Here is a 16424-nt window from a genome sequence, read left to right on the forward strand (position 1 = left end):
ACACAACGTACTAATGGGTTATGTTTTCTTATCCAGTCTGCAACTCTCCATCTCTTGAATGGTGCATTTAATTCATTGATATTCAGTGTAATTATAGACAAGTATGAATTAGTTGCTGTCATTTTGTTATGTGTATTTTCATGGTGTTTCTGGTTTCTTTGTTCCATATAATTTTCTGTGCCAAGCTCATTATGTTTATGAATAATGTTATTGTTTCTTTTGTTGCTTTTGTTTTAGTATTTGCTAAATATTTTTGCTTGTCTTCTTGTTTATTGTGATGTGAAGGTTTATCATTTTTCTTTGAGGCTACCTGTAATTTTTAATTTTCTCCTCGAGTTTAGAACAGTGCATTCTATCTTGCAACTCTCTTGACTTCCTCAGCATTTAGTAGTTCTGTAACTACACTATTTTTTCCCTCCTTTTGGTTTGTAGTTGTCCTTATTTGCCAATTGATGTCTCTTTTTCCCTGTTTACAATCTTGTAAGCTTATTTTACTTTGGATACTTTCATAGCTGTGCTAGCTTCTGGATATATCATCTTGTGTATTAATGGTCAGTTGTTGTTTGGTTCTATGCTCAGAAGAGTCCCTTTAGGGGGGACCAGGTTTGCTGGTCCGATATAGCCTGGTGGAACCACTGAGACTGTGGCCCCTAGCTTCCCTTCAGATCTGGAATTGAACTCACACCTGTGGTTTCCAGCCAAACAAAAGACAGGCATATGAGTTGAACATTTACCTCAAGTAGATACACTCCTTGGAGAGAACAATTATGGGAGAAAGAAGGGCTGCTTATGTGCAGGGAGACAGCTCAGGGGGCAAGAGTGCATGGAGGGATGGACACAGGGAAGAGGGAACTATGGGGAAGAAGTGGGAGGGGAGCTGTTGCATTGTGGTAAACTGTGGTCAATGTCAAGAGACAAAGTATATGTGAACCACTGTATGGGAAGTGAATTTGCTGTGTAAACCTTCACCCAAATCACAATTAAAAAAAAAAAAAAAAAAGAGTCCCTTTAGAATCTCTTGTAAGGTTGGTCTGCTTTTAACAAATTGCCTTAATTTTTGCTTATCTGGAAATCTCCTAATTTCACCATCATATTTGAAGGACAATTTTGCCAGGTGTATAGTCCTTAATTGGAAATTTTTCTCTTTCAGAGTTTTGTATATATCATCTCATTGCTTTCTTGCTTGCATGGTTTCTGCTGAGAAATCACAGCTTAGTCTTATTGGTTGTCCTTTGTAAGTAACTTTTTTTTTTCTTCTGTGCTGCTTTCAGGATTCTTTGTGTTTGGTTTTGATGAATTGATGATGATATGTCTTGGTGATTTTCTTTTTGGGGTCTTTGGATTTCCTGAATGGTTATATTCTTATCTTTCACCATATCAGGGATGTTCTCTTTCAACAAATCTTGGACAATTTTCTCAGTGGTTTTCTTTTTTCCTTCCTGTTCTGGAATTCCAATTACATGTAGGTCATTCCTTTTGATGGTATCCCACATGAACCTTAGACTTCCTTCATTTTGTTTTGGTCTTTTTTTGATTGATTGCTTTCCAAAGAAGTATTCAGGTATTTGTCTTCAATCTCATGAATTGTCTTCCATTGTTTCAATTCTACTCTTTTGCCCTTTCAATGTCTTATCTATTTCTGAAAATTTAGTATTTATCTTCTGGATTTCTATCTGTAGATTTTGTATCATTTCTAATTTTTCATTTAGTCATTTTGTTCTTGCATTTTCTTTCAAAATTGTTCTAGGGTTTTCTCTCTGTTTTTCTTAATTTTGTCAGTGTTTTCCTTGATCTGTCTCTCAATCATTTGAATACCTAAGTATAATTGCTTTGAATTCCTTATCACGGAGTTCCAATGCTGCTTCTTCCTCAGGGATGTGTTCTGGGTCTGTATCCTGGTCCCTTGTTGCTACTGCTTTATCTTGCTTCTTTGTGTGGACTGTGATGGTCTGTTTTCTCTGAGACCACTTTGTTGTATTTAGCTCTCTGCTAACTGTTTGTGCAGAGCAGTTAAGAGTGAATCAGGCTCTTCTTCTTGGTCATTTATCATTGGCCAGTTGGTGTAGAAGAAAGTAGCGGCTCTCATTCAGTTAGTGGAGTTGCAGGAGGTGCAGGTGTGCTTGTGTCATATGGGCGCAGTTGCTGTCCCCCACTTAGACAAAAACAACAATAAAAAACATCAAAAAAGTAAAAGGAAGCAGACAAAAATCACACCACATAAACATATAGGAAAAATCACTCACAAAAACACCTGCAATATCAGGTGGTGGGGGGCAATAAGAGAAAAGAGGTAGAGTAGGAGAATAATGAAGAAAAAAATGGGAAAATGCAAAAAAGAATAAGAAGGAATGGGGTAACTACAAGAAAGAAAAGATGGGAACCAGGAACAGGGAATAGAGAAAGCTGAAAAGAAGAATATGGGAAAAGAAGAATAAAGAATAATAATGAAAAAGAACCAAAAAAGAACAATAATAATTTTAAAACAGACAAAAACAAACAAACTGGAAAAAAAAAAAAAAAGGAAAAAAAAACTGGGCATGGCGGCACAAGGTACTCAGGCTCTGTTGCAGCACACAGACTGGGATGGAATTCCTGACAGCTCAGAAGGTGGGTGAGAGTGAGGGATGGCCACACCTCCATTCACCAAGAGGGTGTAGGGTATAAGAATTACAAGGGAAATATCGCATCTTTCCAGCCCTTCATGTCCAGTGTGTCTTTGTGGTCCCCAGCAATTGGAGCCTATTCTTAGGTCCCTGGAATCTGAGAGAACACTGTAGCTTTAAATATCCAAAATGGTTGAACTACTTGTAAACATTCAAAATGGCTGTGCTCTCCAGACAGCCAAAAGTCCACAGCTCAGCCTATCTCCCTCTTTGCTGCTTCCCTTTTGTTCAGCAGCCATTAGTGCAGTCCTCCATGCAGCCCCTGGCTAGCAGGGCTGATTTTTAGGTTAATTCTTAGGTCCTAATACCATTTGACAATATCTAAGCTGTCTGTGTCCTCAGGATTACTGACAGACCACAGCTCCATATGTCTCCTTTTTCAATGTTTTCATGAAGGTTCTTCTACTAGTTGGAGTTTAGTCCATTTCTGTATCCTTCCTTTCAAAGCTCAGGGCTCCAGGATTATCTTCTGTATCTGTGTTAATTGGTTCCCTTTTTCTTTATTGAAGAGGGTCTGTGTACTTTGTCTGCCTATTCTGCCATCTTACCAGAACCATGATTCATATTTTTAAGCCACAAGTATAATAATGATAATAGGCAATGTTTCTGGAACATCTACCAGATGTTACTCACTGAATTGAGCCCTGAAGAGCCTCTTAATATATCTTTCCCCATTTTATGGGAGAGGAAACTGAGGCACAAAATGGTTAATTAGCATACTAGGGAGTATGGCTCTCAACTTAGCTAAATGTAGCTGAAGACAGCCAAAGGGGCCTATTACTTCTGTCTTTTGATCTTGGAAACTTGTAAAGGAAGTGTCTGCACAATTGTTTTGAGTTTTGTTGTGATTTTCCCCTTTCTAGATGGCAATGTTGGAGCACTACTTACTATGAGCTCAGACTTTCAGTGTGCTTTTTTTTTTTTTTTTTCCTTACTTCTGACTCATAGTGGCCCTTTAGGACATCAGTGTGCTTTCTTTAACAATAAAGATCATTGTCTCAGCCCTGTTCTATAGGAAGTGTAGGGACTCAGAATAAGTGTCCCTAAAGTTTCTGGATGGTGGTATGGTGGCTAGTAGAAGGGCCTAAAAATATGACTTTATGGCCACTCACAGGTGTCATCAGCCATGTAGGGGATGCCTTGAAAGACCACTCCTCCAAGTCCAGAGGCCGAGTCTGTGCTATAGGGATTGCTCCATGGGGCATCGTGGAAAATAAGGAAGACTTGATCGGAAAGGATGTAAGTGTCTTCTCTCTAAATATTGGCAATTTTAAAAAATTAAGCTCTTTATTTTGAGATAATTATAGATTCACTTGCAGTCGCAAGAAATAATACAAAGAGATACCACATACCTTTTGTCTAGTTTCTCCCAATGGTAACATCTCACAAAATTATAGTACAATATCACCACTGGGACATTGAGATTGATACAGTCAAGATACAGAAAATTTCCATCACCCCATATTCCATCACCCTTCTATAGTGACACTCACTTCCCTCTCACTTCTTCCATAATCTCTGGCAGTCACTAATCTGTTCTCCACTTCTATAATTTTGTCCTTTCAGGTATGTTATATAAATGGAATCATAAAACATATAATTCATGGTGACCCATGTGTGCAGAGTAGAGCTATTCCATAGAGTTTTCAAGGTTGTGACCTTTCAGAAGCAGATCACCAGATCACCAGGTCTGTCTTCCTAGACACCTCTGCGTGGATTCAAACTGCTAAACTTCTGGCTAGTAGTTTAACCCTTAACAGTTTGTGGACTAGACAGCAACTAACAGCAACAACATAGTATACAACCTTTGGGGATTTGCTTTTTTCACTTTGCATAACTCTGAAGATTCATCCAGGTTTCTGCATATATCAGTAATTTGTTCCTTTTTATTGGTGAGCAGTATTCCTTGGCACAGATACACCACAGTTTGTTTAGCCACTCCTCTGTTTAAGGTATTTGGGTTGTTTTCAGTTTGGGACTATTACAAATAAAGCTGCAATAAACTTTTATGTATGGGTTTTTATATGAACATAAGTTTTTATTTCTCTGGGATAAATTCTCAGAAGTACAACTGTTGAGAGTGATAATTATCTAAACTGTGAGACTGTTACTAACTAAAATAATTTTTTTTTTTCCATCTTCCTATGTTGTTGTTGTTTGCCGTCGAGTCGGCCCCGACTCATAGCGACCCCTCCTTGGGTTTCCAAGGCAGTATCACTACGGAAGTAGGATTGCCCAACCTTCCTTCCGAGGAGTGGCTGGTGGGTTTGAACCACCTGCCTTCTGGTTAGCAGTCAAGTGCCTTAGCCACTATGCTACCAGAGCTCCCATTTTCCTCTAGCACTATGAAAACCATCCTCACTAGTTAGGGCAGGGACATGAAAATAGATTAAAGTACACAATTAGACAAAGCAATATTCATGAACATATGTATTCTGCTTACTTACCTGTTAGTCCTAATCTAAGTTATGCAGCTCTGTTACATTGTGTGGTTCATGTTTTTCAGGTCACCAGAGTGTACCAGACCATGTCCAACCCTCTGAGTAAGCTCTCTGTTCTCAACAACTCACACACTCATTTCATCCTGGCTGACAATGGCACACTGGGCAAATACGGGGCTGAGGTGAAGCTGCGCAGGCAGCTGGAAAAGCATATCTCCCTGCAGAAGATCAATACAAGTAAGTTCTGGCCAAGGCCACAGGTACTTTCACTGGATCATTGTCACTGCCATGAAAATCCCAGCTGAGAAGGAAACTGCCCAAAGGCTTGCTACTCACCCACACCTCTTGTTGTTTAAAGCTTTAATCTTGATTCTTCCTACATCAATAGACAGTGACTTACGTAGACCTTATCCACCTACCAAATCACATCTATTGGGTTACATTTTGATGTTCCAAGTTTATAAGGAGAGCTGACACAAGTAACAACCCTGCAACAGTTTTCAAGGGATGGCCCACCATGTTGACCAATGTTTCTTGTTTCCTGTAATTATTGTAGGGTTTTTTGTTTGTTTGTTTGTTTGTTTGTTTGTTTGTTTGTTTGTTTTTGATGTTTTAATGGGAAAAGAATTCACATTCCAAGATTTAGTAAATGATTTCTTTTATCAGTTGATGGATATTATGTGATCATTAAATATCCCTTTGGCTCTGAGTCTGTCATCCAGACCAAGATAGGCTGGATGAGAAACCACTAGGGAGGGCAGCAGGAGCCCTGATCCAGGTAGCAGAGTGCTGCCACAGGGAAATGCTGAGGTTGAACTAGAGATAAAGAAATGAACACCAACCAGATCAAATAGTAATAAAAACTGGTAGAATTAAAATAACTGGTTTAATCTCTTGCAACATGTTCATACTTCAACAATTATTTTTGTCAAACAATTGTTAAATGATCTTAAAGAGTATTTTGTTTTTACCATTACTGTTAAGATTTTTTGAAGGATAATCTAGGTTTGAAAAACTCTTTATAAAGCATAATTATGAGGCATTGGTGGTTCAGTGGTAGAATTCTCACCTTCAATGCAAGAGACCTGAGTTTGACTCCTGGCCAATGCACTTCATGCACAGCCACCCACACACAGTCTGTTGGTGGAGGTTTGCATGTTGCTATGATGCTGACAAACTAGGAAGAAAACCCTGACAATCCACTTCCTAAAATTAGCCAGTGAAAAGTTTGTGGAACACCTGGTCTTATTCCCAACTGATCATGGAGATGGTGCAGAACTGGACAACATTTCATTTCATCGTATATGGGATCACCATGAGTTGGGGCCAACTTGATGGAAGCTAATAACAGCAAATAAAGCATAATTAAAGTGACTATTATCACAAGTGGTTAGAATGAAGATGGTCAAATGTTTAAGGTATTTGATTGCTAACCAGAAGGTTGATGGTTTGAATCCACCAGCCACTCTGTGGAAGGTAGATGGGGCAATGAGGATGAGGACAGTCTACTACAGAGAACTACAAGTTTCCAAGAATCATACCTTGATTGATAAATTAGCTGATGATGGAAGTGTTTGTTCTCACATTTTTAATTTTTCTGGATTTGTGAATTTTCACACTGCCCAAATTCACCTGGCCATGTGACCTGTGGGCTTCCCTTTGTCATCCTTTGCCTAGGGCTCTGAGTGGGGCAGGGACAGCAAAGGGGTGCTCAGTTGTCACTTCCCACTGCATGGTGCTTCAGCGAGTCCACCTAAGCCAAGGAGAACCAATTCTACTCTAGAAAAGAAGGCAATTTGGCCATGATATTCCTGAAGACCTAAATACCAAGCCTGGGGTGGGCTAGAACTCTTCAAGGCAGATCCATGTCATCTTGTCCCTGTTTTCCAATGCTTCCTGGTCAAGGCCTGGCACAGAGCAGACCTTTAATACATGTTTGCTGAATGAACTGAAATGAGGTTACCTGGTAAGAGACAGCAAAGTCTTTCAAATATTTAAGAGTCTCTGGCTCCAGATACAGAAGTGAGCTGGAAACTCTGAATTCACTTACTTGAAATTCTAAAGTCCTTTCATAACCTATACAAGCAGATTTTATCTGAAGGTCTCTTCAGGACTATGAAACCAAGGCTACTTCTCCTACCTGCCATTTGTTAATGTCAGATCAACTAATTCTCATCCCAAACTAATGGACACCTGGCAAAACATGCTCAGTTGGCACAAACTTGTGAAGTAGGCAAACTAGACTTTGCTTCTCTTCCACTCCCAAGACTTCATTCTTCCCTCTCCATAATCCCAGGCTCCAGAATTCCCATGCCGCCTGCTGTTTCTGCCATCGAGTTAGCCTGCTCCTATTGTGTTCCTGGGAGCTCTGGTCATTTGATGCCTAAGGCATTTGATTGCTACCAGAAGGTTGGTTGTTCAAACCCACCAGCCACTCCACTGAAGGAAGATGGGGCAATCTACTTCTGTAAAGATTTACCACCTCAGAAACCCAATGAGGGTTGCTATGAGTTGGAGTTGACTGGATGGCAGTGAGTTTGTTTTTGGGATTGTGTTCCTGAAGCATCCAATTGTCAGATAGAAGCAGAAGACAGACTCTGAATACAAGTTATTAACTTATGGATTAATAGTGACCAATATGTTTGTCCTCCCAGATAACACACTGCCTTACTTCAGGCAATGGAATTAGAAATACCAACAACAATATACCATATCTATATTCCAATTAAAGGCATTGGTGGTTCAAAGGTAGAATTCTCACCTTCCATGTCAGAGTAGGAGGGAGACCCAGGTTCAATTCCCAGCCACTTTTCTGTCAATGAAAGCTTGTGTTGCTATCATGCTGAATAGGTTTTAGTGGATCTTCCAAACTAAGATGGACTAAGAAGAAAGGCCTGGTGATCTACTTCCAAAAATAAGCCAAAGAAAACTCCATGGAGCACAATGATCCAATCCACAACCAATTACAGGGATGGCATAGGACCAGGCAGCATTTTGTTCCATTGTGCATGGAGTTTCCATGAATTAGAGCTGACTCGACAGACCTAACAGTGACAATACACTATTTAAAGTTTCTCTATTGCTCCTTTTGGGAGATCTAGTGGTGTAGTGACCTACATTTGACTGCTAACTAGAAAGCTGATGGTTCAAACCCACCAGCCACTCCTCAAAAGGAAGACTGGGCAATCTAATTTCATAGAGATGCTGCCTCCGAAACCCAAAGAGGGGTCACTATGAGTCAGAAACAATGCAATGGCAGTGAGTTTACTTTTGGTTTATTGCTCCTTCAGAAGAAAAGGAAGCATAGTGACCATTCATTTTCCACACAAGATCATCTATGGCTCATAGTGACTTGGTGATTGCCCCAATATCATAAGGCTAATAATGCACTATACCTATAACCACTACTATCGAATTGATTCTGACTCATAGCAATCCTATAGGACAGAATAGAAGTACCCCCATACGGTTCCCCAGACTGTAAATCTTTATGGAAGCAAACTGCCTCAACTTTTTCCCACAGAGCAGCTGGTGGGTTCAAACTGCCAACATTTTGGTTAGCAGCCAAATACTTTAACTATTGCATTACAAAAACCAAAAAACTAAAACCACTGTCATGGAGTCAATTCCAACTCATAGTGACCCCCATTCGGTTTCCAAATCTGTAAATATTTATGGAAGTAGATAACCTCATCTTCCTCCTGTGCAGCAGCTGATGGGTTTTGTACCACCGACCATCTGGTAAACAGCCAAACACCTTACCACTATGCCACCAGAGCTCCTTTACTTCCTCACTACACTAGAGGCCAGGAATTGAAATGACCTCCTCTTTCTGGTCCAGATCCTCTTTCTCTACATTACCCTTTAGAACACAGCCATCAAAGTGGGAATTTCAGACACAGGGGCTGGGCAGCAAGGAACATATTTTTTCAGCAAGGAGCATCTTCACATGTTTCTCACATCTCATTTCAAAGTAGCCTTTATGTCAGGTGACTAATACAGAGTTTGACCACATATGGTTCAAAGTGTTCTTGATTTTAAGGTTCTAGTCCATCCAAAGGAGCCCTGGTGGCACAGTGGCTAAAGCACTAGGCTGCTAACCAAAAGGTCAGTGGTTTGAACCCACCAGCTGCTCCACAGGAGAAAGATGAGGCAGTCTTGCTTCTGTAATGATTTACAGCCTTGGAAATCCCCTGGGGCAGTTCTACTCCTCTATCCTGTGGTATTGCTACGAGTCAGAATTGACTCAATGGCAGTGGATTTGGTTGTTTGGTTGCTTTTTTTCTTTTTGTCTTTCCAATGAAGATATAACACAGAATTGAAATAAAAGAGTGAGAATAATTAACATATGCCTGAATTCCTTCAAGCTTCTCTTTAAATATAAGCACCATATGGAGCATCCATTAGGTTGTAAAATCTTTACTCGTCACCCTATTTCAGAAATGAAAACAGGAGAGAGGTGATGCTGAGACACTGGTTCCAATGGAGGATGTGGTTTGTGTTGCAGGACTGGGTCAGGGTGTGCCAGTCGTGGGTCTCGTGGTTGAAGGGGGCCCTAACGTGGTTTCCATTGTCCTGGAATATCTCCGAGAAGACCCTCCAGTCCCTGTGGTGATTTGCGATGGCAGTGGACGTGCCTCGGACATTCTGTCTTTTGCACACAAGTACAGTGAAGAAGGCGGGTAGGAGTTCTGATATCTTACCAAGGGTGGGTTTTTGATGTCCTCCTAGTTAGGCCAAGAAGAAAATCTTAAGTGATAGGCTTAGACATTCCAAAAATGTTTACATAAGAAGATTTATTAGATCTCCTCTCCCATCACCCTAGGTCAGCTTGTGGAGGGCATGCCGTTTCGTGTGGAATTCTTTCTCTGGTGGAATACTTTCTTTTCCAACTTTATATTCCCTTATAAGGTTTTCAACAAGGCTGAAATTTAGGACAAATGTGAACACAGTTTTGACTAGGGTCACTTTTCATCTCCTATCCTGGGATAGCCTCCAATAGTGAAATTTTAAATTAAAGATGCCAGATAGACATATAGATGGCAGATTTATTAACGATCAGATTTAATACATATTGTTTTGTTCCTTTTTGCATTTCCTTTAAACAGGATAATAAATGAATCCCTCAGGGATCAGCTTCTAGTTACCATTCAGAAAACATTTAATTACAGCAAGACGCAGTCGCATCAGCTGTTTGCAATTATAATGGAGTGCATGAAAAAGAAAGAGCTCGTAAGTGTCTTGAATTTATCTCCAGTTATCACGCTCCACAGAGAGAATTATGTTTCCTTTCTAATTCCACCCATGTGTGCATGATGGAGTTGTTCATATTTGAGTTCAGCCTTTTCCAAGAAGCAGTTTACAAATCCATACCAAACTGCTGGGTGATTTCTCTGTGATGGGAATAGAATAAATACATGCAGAAGAGAAACTGAAGCACCCTCAGACCTTAGTAAATGTTAAGTGACACAGCCTCAATTCTGAGGCTTGTAATGTTAATTTGATTTAAATAATTAAGGAAGAATGACATCTACCACACTTTTAGATGTGGTTATAAAGTCCTGTCATTTTACTTTCTAAATGCAGTACTTGCTTCCCACTCCATTCCTTCTTAATTGTGCTTGAAAGTAATGTCCATTTTAGTTATACACATAAGAGTGCCCATTCAAAATTCCCTAAAATATATCATATCTGAGTAGAGATATTTTTGTCACCTCCAATGACAATTTAGATATTGAAATGTAGATCCTGAATGGTCAGTCTCCATTGTAGTGGTTTGGGTTAAACATAAAGCAAGAACCCAGGTAGGGACTCAACGGCAAAAAGAGTAATACTACAACTTTAGGAAATCAAAAGCATTTCATTTAAAACTGTTTACCTTCCCAGATCATTTTCTTATTCATCAATCTCTCCATGGTAGTTCCTTTTAAGCCACCCCAACTCTTCCTCTTGTTTTCAGCTGTCTTTAACCCAGTCCTTTCACATTTAACCTGTTTTCAGGTCACTGTGTTTAGGATGGGCTCTGAGGGCCAACAAGACGTCGAGATGGCCATTCTGACAGCCCTGCTGAAAGGTATACTCTCAGGATGCAGTGATTCTGTCCTTCCTACACTGACCCAGCCTGGACTTTCACTTTTGACTGGGAATGCCCCCTCTTTCCTTCCCAATTTGGAACCATGGCCAAATAGCAGGTCTTGGAGATGGGCTTTTTGGAGGGGGCAAGGATATTCTGTGAGTGTCAATGGATCATAATGGGTTGAACCATGATGGCTAACCACAAAGTCAGAGACTGTTTCCATTTGTAGCTGATTCGTGGAGGGTTTCAGCTCATAGACTGTAAACATGAAGCAGGTCTTCATTTACAATAACTGCATCCAATCATTATTTACATCAGTTGCATTCAGAGCATCACTGGCTTTGTCCAAATCCCCAACCCTGCCTCTTCTGACAGTCTAGACTTGGCCACTCACAGGGTGGAGTCTGCTCCAGCATATATATGTCTTCACCACTTCTTGCAAGACTGGGGCTATGAGGGGACAAGTAGGAGAGAAGGAAAGCAGGATCCCATTTCCCTTGGGCGGGCAATGCTTCATGTCTTCTTGAAGGCCATGTGGCTTGTGCCCTTGGGCCAGTCTCCCCTTCGGTTTGGAGGGTAGCACCTCTTTTAGATGAAGGTCTTCCCAAGGAGACTAGACAGAGCTGGGGTGCGAAGAGATTCTTCCACTTCTTCCTGGGAAGTCTCTGAGAATGTGAAGGTTTTAGGATTGACACCTTAGGAGCAATCCAGGAGCAAGAGAAAATCTGTTTTATGCCCTGAGAGTTTTGGGCAGCCCTGAGGCATAACAGGAGGCATAACAGGAGCCCTGAGGCATGCTCACCTCACCCAGCACCTGCTAAGCCCAGATGTCTAGACATGGAATGAACATTAGTTCTTGTTCCTCCCCTCTCCAGGAACAAATGCATCAGCTCCGGATCAGCTGAGCTTGGCCCTGGCTTGGAACCGAGTCGACATAGCACGAAGCCAGATTTTCGTCTTTGGGCCCCACTGGCCAGTGAGTCTCAGATTTCTTTCTTTCTTTTTTTTTTTCAGTCCATAATACCTATCGTAACTTTGTACAGATGCTATATTAGTATGTTCTCTCATGTGACATGAATCTCATGAAATCTCCTAGTGTTTCTGATGATCCAATGTGTAATTAGGATTAGTAGAACATGTTGCTATTGCACTTCAAAGAACCAGCAAGTAGTAAGAGCTATTAGCATGAATTCCATATTCAAAGCAGTATTCTTGAGGAAATTAATCACTAAATATTTTATCGTTGCTGGTAAAAGTGGGTTTTTATCCTCTTAAAAAGAGCTCTGGTGGCATAGTACCTAAGGCATTTGACTCCTAACCAGAAGATTGGCAGTTCAAACCCACTAGCCCCTCCACAGAAGGAAAACTGGGCAATCTACTTCTGTAAATATTTACAGGCTCAGAAACCCAAAGGAGGTTGCTGTGAGTTGGAATCGACTCAATGGCAGTGAGTTTGGTGTTTGTTTTTGGTTCCTTTTAAAGAAGAAGAAAGAAAATAGTACATTGAAATTACATACAGTATACCAGTATGCTTCCATCTAGAGCACCGATCTTCAAACTATGTTCCAAGAAACCCTAGAGGCCAATAGTGTTGGGGGCAGAGGGTGGAGGAGGTATCGTGTAGTGATTGTGGTATATGTATAATATGTGTGTGTTATGATTGTGTGTGGTAAACAGTGTGTGTGATATGTTCTGTGTATGTGAAATATGGTTATATGTAAGGTATGTTATATGAGTGTGTTTGTGTGTGTGTTGTGTGTATGTTTCTGCTTGTGGAGCAGTGTATATGTGTATGTTATCTATAATGAATGATGTGTGTGGTGTGGTGTGTGTATGATGAGCAGTGGTGTATATGTGAGGGGAGTGTGTGTGTGGGGTGTGTGTATGTAATCTGTCATGGGTGTATGTGTGTGTTTGTGTGTAATATGAATGTATGTTTGTGTGTGATGTATGTATATTTCTGTGTTGTGTTGAGAGTGGGGGTGTATTGTGAGTGTGTGATGTGTGCAAAGTGATATGTATGGTGGTATGTGCATGCATAGGTGTGCATATGTGTGAGGTTGAGTAATGTGTGTAGTGTGAGTGTGTTTGTGGGTGGGGTGCATGTATGTATGTGTTGTGTTGAATAGTGTGTATGTGAGTGTGTATGTAATTTGTGATGAGCAGTGAGTATGAGGTGGTGTAGTGTGTGTGTGTGCATGTATTTATGATGTGTGATAAGATGTGTGTGTGTGTGATGAGCAGTGGTATAGTGTGTGTGTGTGTGATGAATGTGTGTGATGAGTGGCTCTTAGCCTCCTATTCCTCCTTCAATCAAAGCAACTTCTTTGATCTATTTATAAAATGGAATTCTGGCTAAATGTTTGCAAAAAGGAGTCAGCTGCTTAAAAAGAGGTGGGTTATCTAGCAGGTTCATGTCAGGTTTAAAAAGGTTATTTTAAAAACATGCCTGGTATATTGCTGCACACAGATTTCACTTTTTACAAACTATTTTGATGACATTGATGCAAAGCATTTATAGTATAGAATGAAAATATTAAAGCAAAAAGATACTGAGAGGAAGAGTTTTTCTGTGTATTATTTAATTACGCAAATTAAGCATAGTGTTATTGCTGGCTGCCACAGAGCTGACCCTCAACTCATGGCAACTTCATGCACAATGGATAGAAAAAATGCTGCTCACTCCTGCACCATCTCCATGATTCGCGGTGGATCAGACCATTGTGATACAGAAGGTTTTCATTGGCTAATTTTTGGAAGTAGATCACTAGGCCTTAGAAACAGCAGGAAGAAGCTCACTTGTACTCTTTGTCTATCCCATATTTGATAGTTGTGTTTTTAATTCTTTCATTGGTTACCTTTAGTAACTGTAAAGACTACAGTGAACCATCTAATTGTTTCGTCAACTTTAGACTGGTAAAATTTAGATCTGGTAAAATTAGTAGCTTTACACTACCCTCTTCTTCCCTTACACCATCAACCTTCCTAATTCAATCAGACTCACCTTTACTTTTACATGGTCGAGATGGCTAACATTTACATATCATCATTCTTTTTAATCATTATTAAGGTTCTCTTTATATCTCATTCTTTAGTTATCATTAGTTTCCATAGTTAGAAAAACCAGCATATTTTACACTGCTGTGATTATATAAAGATTATTCACTTCTGAGCCTAAGAGTATGATTGAAATCAAACAGAAGGAAAGGTTATCCTAGGTCACTAACCTGTGCCACACAAAGAACAATGTGACAAGCATCAAGGTCAGATGGAATGCATTACAAGTTACCCATTGTTTAAAATTATGTAAGATTTTATTTGTTGGTTGTTGTTGTTGTTATGTACCGTCAAGTCAGCCCTGACTCATAGCGACCCCTCCTTGGGTTTCCGAGGCAGTATCACTATGGCAGTAGGACTGCCCAACCTTCCTTCCGAGGAGTGGCTGGTGAGTTTGAACCGCCAGCCTTCTGGTTAGCAGTCAGGTGCTTTAGCCACTATGCTACCAGAGCTCCCAAGATTTTATTTAGTTCACTTCATATTTGGACCATGACTTCTTTAAATAGATACTTTCTTTTCCTTTCATTTCTAATTAATTTTCTTTTCTTATTAGCATATGCCCTCACATCATTAGAACTACATATTGTCTCTCTTTCTTTTTTAATAAATTATTTTGTTTTGTTATTGTTGTTATGAAGAATATACACAGTAAAAACATACAATTCAAGTTTCAACAAGTACAATTCAGTGACATTCAATACATTCTTCAAATTGTACAATTCTTCCCCTTTTTCTATGTTGTTCTTCCCTCGTTAAAATAAACTTATTGCCCAGTAAGCTTCCTATCTAAACTTTCAAGTTAATGTTGTCAATTTGATCCTATGTCGATAGATCTTAAAAGAGTATAATGGGCAAGGCAGACTTCTTTACTACTTAAGCTAAATAATTGTTTGGTTTTAAGAAAGTTTCAGGAGATATTTTTGATGTAATGCTTATCTTAGGGCAATACTTTCAGGTGTTCATCCAGCCCTCATGACTCCAGAAAATCTGAATTCCATAAACATTTTTCATTCTGTTCTGTATTTTCTCCCTTTGATCAAAAGATTGAGTCATGGTAGCCAGGCACCATCCAGTTCTCTTGTTATGGTGAAAGAGGAAGTTGTTCATGGAAGATGGTAGCCACCCAGACCACCTAAGATAGTCATTACTGTTAATTAAATGGAATAACTTTTCTGCTTTAAAAAAAAAAAAAAATTATCGTGATATGGGTGAATGTTTACATAGCAAATTCATTTTCCTTTCAACAATTCATTCCCATTTTTGGAGGGACATTGACTGTGATCCCCACAATGTAACAGTACTTTTCCTACTTCCTGCTTTTGTTCACCATTTCCATTTGTCCTTCTTTCCTATCCTTCTTGCCTTTTTAGCTTTATTCCTGGGAAAATGCTGTTCTTTTGATCTTGTATGGTTGATTGTTCTAAGGAATGAGTACCTCCCTAATGTTATTACTCACCTTATAGGCCTGCCTGTTGTTTGGTTGAAAATAGAGCCATAGAGTTGAGTACGGTTCCCGGCTTGAAGGGTGTCGAAGGGCCATAGTCTCAGAGATTCAACCAGTCTCTATCAGACCAGTAAGCCTGGTCTTTTCTATGATTTGAGTTTTGTTCCACATTTTTCTCCCACTCTATCTAGGACCTCCTACAGTGATCCCTTTCAGAGTAGTTAGCAGTGGTAGCCGAGCACCATCAAGTTCTTCTAGAATTTGTCTCCAGATCATGGAGGCTGGGGTTCACATGGTCCATTAGTTCTTTGGACTAATTATTTCTTTGTGTCTTTGATTTTATTCACTCTTCTTTGCTCTCAAAGGGAGAAAGCAATAATTGCACCTTATGTGGCTGCTCACAAGCTTTTGAGACCCCAGTTGCTATTCACCAAAGTAGGATGTAGAACATTGTCTTTGTGGACTATGTTATGCCAATTAACCTTAGTACATCATGATACTATGGTCCTGAGCCTCTAGACCCATCAATTAATTCCTTTAAGGAGTTTGGTTATGACTAAGAAGTCTTCACAAATGTGCTCCCTGTGTGCACTACTATGTTCAAGGATATATTTGCAGCACATGTAAATCATATGTAGAAATTGTTAGGTGCCATTAACTCACTTCTGACTTGTGTTGTTGTTGTTGTTGTTAAGTACCGTCCAGTCGTTTCCAACTCATAGCGACCCCATGCACAGCAGAAC

General features: G+C 39.9%; 1 protein-coding gene across 1 annotated transcript in view; it reads left to right on the forward strand.

Annotated features, from left to right (window-relative positions):
* Positions 1–16424, forward strand: part of TRPM1 (transient receptor potential cation channel subfamily M member 1) — a 219368-nt gene that overhangs the window by 17167 nt on the left and 185777 nt on the right. Inside the window, exons 5-10 of the mRNA XM_042782188.1 lie at positions 3778–3902; positions 5170–5341; positions 9612–9786; positions 10213–10336; positions 11105–11177; positions 12056–12156. Of these exons, the coding sequence (XP_042638122.1) occupies positions 3778–3902; positions 5170–5341; positions 9612–9786; positions 10213–10336; positions 11105–11177; positions 12056–12156 (770 nt within the window). The remainder of the gene's footprint in view (positions 1–3777; positions 3903–5169; positions 5342–9611; positions 9787–10212; positions 10337–11104; positions 11178–12055; positions 12157–16424) is intronic.

The sequence above is a fragment of the Orycteropus afer genome, unplaced genomic scaffold, assembly GCF_000298275.1.
Source record: "Orycteropus afer afer isolate SDZICR_OR568_19922 unplaced genomic scaffold, OryAfe1.0 scaffold00256, whole genome shotgun sequence".
Classification (NCBI taxonomy): Eukaryota; Metazoa; Chordata; class Mammalia; order Tubulidentata; family Orycteropodidae; genus Orycteropus; species Orycteropus afer.